Here is a 3,375-nt window from a genome sequence, read left to right on the forward strand (position 1 = left end):
TGTTGCAAGACGCGCGGATCCTGCCCCGTCTCTCCCCATTGCCCTGCCTGAACCCACGTCGCACACGAAGGCATGGTGTGTTCACCGCTTGGTCTCGCCCGCGCGGCGCTGCTTTTTGCAAAACTTGGGAAGTACCCCGCTCGCCCTCTCCATCGCCTCGCCCGGCCTTACAAAGGGGAAGAAGGTGTGTCATAGACCGGAGCGTCCCTCCTCACCCCAGACACTTTCTCCTGTCCCCCCCCCACTCCCCGCCAGCGACCCCATCCTGACTCACCCGCCTTATCCTTTGATATTTCCCCCCCACACTTTTTTTTTCTTTTGGAGATTGTAATGTTACTTTTTCTGTCTTCCGAGGCTCCTGATTGGCTGCGGGGAAGCCGTTCCTTTTTTCCTATTGGCCGGTGGGGGGGGGGAGAGAGTTGGGGGGGAGTCTCTCTCTCACCTTCCCTTCGACGGGGAGGGCAGAGCGAGCCCAGGCGGGCAGCTTGCAACGCGCCTATATAAAGTCGAAGCCGGGCATCCTTTGCGCATCAAGCCAAGAGAGAACGTGCGGAGCGGAGAAGCGGAGATTCCTCGGCGGGCGGAGAAAGGAACGACTCAGAGGCGCTGCTGCTCCAAAGGAGGGGGAGATCGACGGCGAGAGACAAGAGAGAGAGCAAGGCACACATTCACACGCACACGCATCTTCTAAAGGCGTTTTCTTGGACCTGGATGGCGTCTACAGGGATCCAGCTGCTGGGCTTGACCCTGTCCGTGCTGGGCTGGGCAGGGGCGATCCTGGTGGCCGCCCTGCCCATGTGGCAAGTCTCGGCTTTCATCGAGGGTCACCTGGTGGTGGCGCAGACCACCTGGGAAGGACTCTGGATGGCTTGCGTGGTGCAAAGCACCGGGCAGATGCAATGCAAAGTGTTCGACTCCATCCTGGCGCTCAGCCCGCAAATTCAAGCCGGCCGGACTCTGATGGTCATCGGGGCGGTGCTGGGTTTGGTGGCCTTGCTGGTGACGGTCACCGGAGCGCAGTGCACCACCTGTCTGCGCGGGGCGAAGATCAAGGACTGGATCGCGGGCATCGGGGGCGGCCTCTTCCTCGTCTGCGGCTTGCTGGTGCTGGTGCCCCCCTCCTGGTTCGCCAACACCATCATCAGCAACTTCTACGACCCCAACGTGGAGCCCTCCAAGAAGCGAGAGATGGGCGCCGCGCTGTACCTCGGCTGGGCGGCCGCCACGCTTCTCCTGCTGGGCGGCTCGCTCATCTGCGGAGCCTCGGCTTGGAAAGACGACAGCGGCAGCTTCCCGGTCAAGTATTCGGCCCCTCGGCGCTCCGCCGCCCCGGTTTCCAACGGAGGAGGAGGAGGAGGCGAGTACGACAAAAAGAACTACGTCTGAGAACTTCTTCCCTGACTTGCCGATCGGACAAGTCGGCGGTTCGAATCCCTAGCGCCAGGCCCCCTGGCGTGAGCAGGGGGTTGGACTAGATGACCTCCAAGGTCCCTTCCAAACTCTGTTACTGTTAAAACTTCGTCCGCTTAAAGGATTTTTTTTTTTTTGTCGTCGTTTTTTGTTTTTTTTTTTAAAGCGCCATCCACCCCGAGGGAAGAATTGGCGGAGGGGAAGAGGCAAGGAATGGCGTGGCTGGTCCCTGGTCCTTGGAGGAAGATTTTCTTCCTCGCTTTTGCGACTTTATGAAGGGGAACTATTTGGGGGGAACAAAAGACAACAACAACAATAACAATGGAACATTCGCACCCGAGACTCTTCCTTCACTTTGAGACTTCTTCTCTGTATGGACTTGGAATTGGACTAGCCCTCATTGAGTGCCTTGGCTGCTTGGCTTTTCTTCTGCGGAAGCTCCTGGGGGTATTTCAGCTCTCCCTTAGTTTTTTAAAAAAATAGTTTTTAGATTATTCCTAAGTATTTTTCACGCGGGGGGGGGAGGGATATCCAAAAATCAGAGGATCATGTTTGTTTTAGGATGGGGGAGGGATGCTGATGTTGTAAATATAATGGGGTGGGGGAGGCTTCTGACTTTGGGGTGTATCCTGCCGAAATGGGATTGGACTAGATGACCTCCATGGTTCCCTTCCAACTCTGTTATACTGAGATGACCAGGGGGAGTTGTGTTTTATGAGTAATGTGAAGGTGTGAGAGGTGGTTACTTCTTCAGGAAGTTGTGAGCCTGCACAAATTTTTATGGGATTTTATTGGGAGATGTTCTCTTCCCTTTCTAAACTTCCCGTCTTTCTCTATCACTACTTTCCCCCCCCCCTTCCTTCTCTCTTTTAATACCGGGTGAAACATCCCTTGAACAAAATTAGAAATGACTTGGCATTCAGAGCTGCCTATTTTAAATCGCAATTTCTTGCTTTATGGCCGTCGTTAAGATAGCCGTTCCTTTTACGGCGTCTCCTCTAAAAACAGATTTTATTCCAAGAAAATTTTCTGTCTTCTTGTTGGTTTTTCGCCAGGCCAACTTCAAAATTAGAGGGGTTTGCCATTTGTCTGTGCTCCATTGCACTGCCTTGTTTTTAAGTGATGTAATTATCATCTTTACGTTATGGGATAACTCAGTGAAATTTGGACTGGAAGTTTTTGTTTCCAAATATCCATTTCAATATTGACTTTTTTATTTTTTGTGTGCCAAATAAAAATTCACCCCCGGGGTTTTAAAATCCAGCAGAGAATGTCCTGTTTGTCAACGCTTCCAATTCGGAGTTTGCCCCAGTTCTCTTCCCATTTGTAACCATCAATTTTTAGTTCCCTTCAGTGGATTCGGAGCAGGGATAATTCTGGTACTGTATTTTTATTTTTATTTTGTGATTATTATTTCACACTGTAACTTAAGAAAATCTGTCTTCATCAACAGTGTTCTCAAATCAAAGATCTTGGTATATATTCTATATAGCTGCATATTTATAATATATATATATATATATATATATATATATGAAATGTTGACATGTCTCCTTTTCATGTGTTAGTGTGGTTATCCGTAAAGAACATGACTTGTTCAGATAGCCAAAAAAAAAAGCGAACAATATTTTTTTCCTCTACGCTCTTCCTGCTTTTGAAGTATGTATTTTCAAGGTTATTTGCTGAACTTTTTTTTTTCTAAATGACTAATTTTTTTTTTAAGAGCTTTCCATCACTGTAAAGACTAAGGCACCTAGTATGATTAACTGGGGAAGACTGAGATTGGCAAGGGGCTGTGAATTGCCAGGTATTTAGAATAGAATAGAATAGAATAGAATAGAATAGAATAGAATAGAATAGAATAGAATAGAATAGAATAGAATAGAATAGAATAGAATTTTTATTGGCCAAGTGTGATTGGACACACAAGGAATTTGTATTGGTGCATATGCTCTCAGTGTACAT

At 48.7% G+C, this 3,375-nt stretch overlaps 1 protein-coding gene across 1 annotated transcript; it reads left to right on the forward strand.

Annotated features, from left to right (window-relative positions):
* Positions 1 to 477: 477 nt before the first annotated feature.
* Positions 478 to 2,953, forward strand: CLDN5 (claudin 5). Its single transcript, XM_058157982.1, has one exon. The coding sequence runs from the start codon at positions 712 to 714 to the stop codon at positions 1,384 to 1,386; it is 675 nt and encodes a 224-aa protein (XP_058013965.1). The 5' UTR covers positions 478 to 711; the 3' UTR covers positions 1,387 to 2,953.
* The last annotated feature ends 422 nt before the right edge of the window (positions 2,954 to 3,375 follow it).

This window comes from Ahaetulla prasina, chromosome 15 (genome assembly GCF_028640845.1).
Source record: "Ahaetulla prasina isolate Xishuangbanna chromosome 15, ASM2864084v1, whole genome shotgun sequence".
Taxonomy (NCBI): Eukaryota; Metazoa; Chordata; class Lepidosauria; order Squamata; family Colubridae; genus Ahaetulla; species Ahaetulla prasina.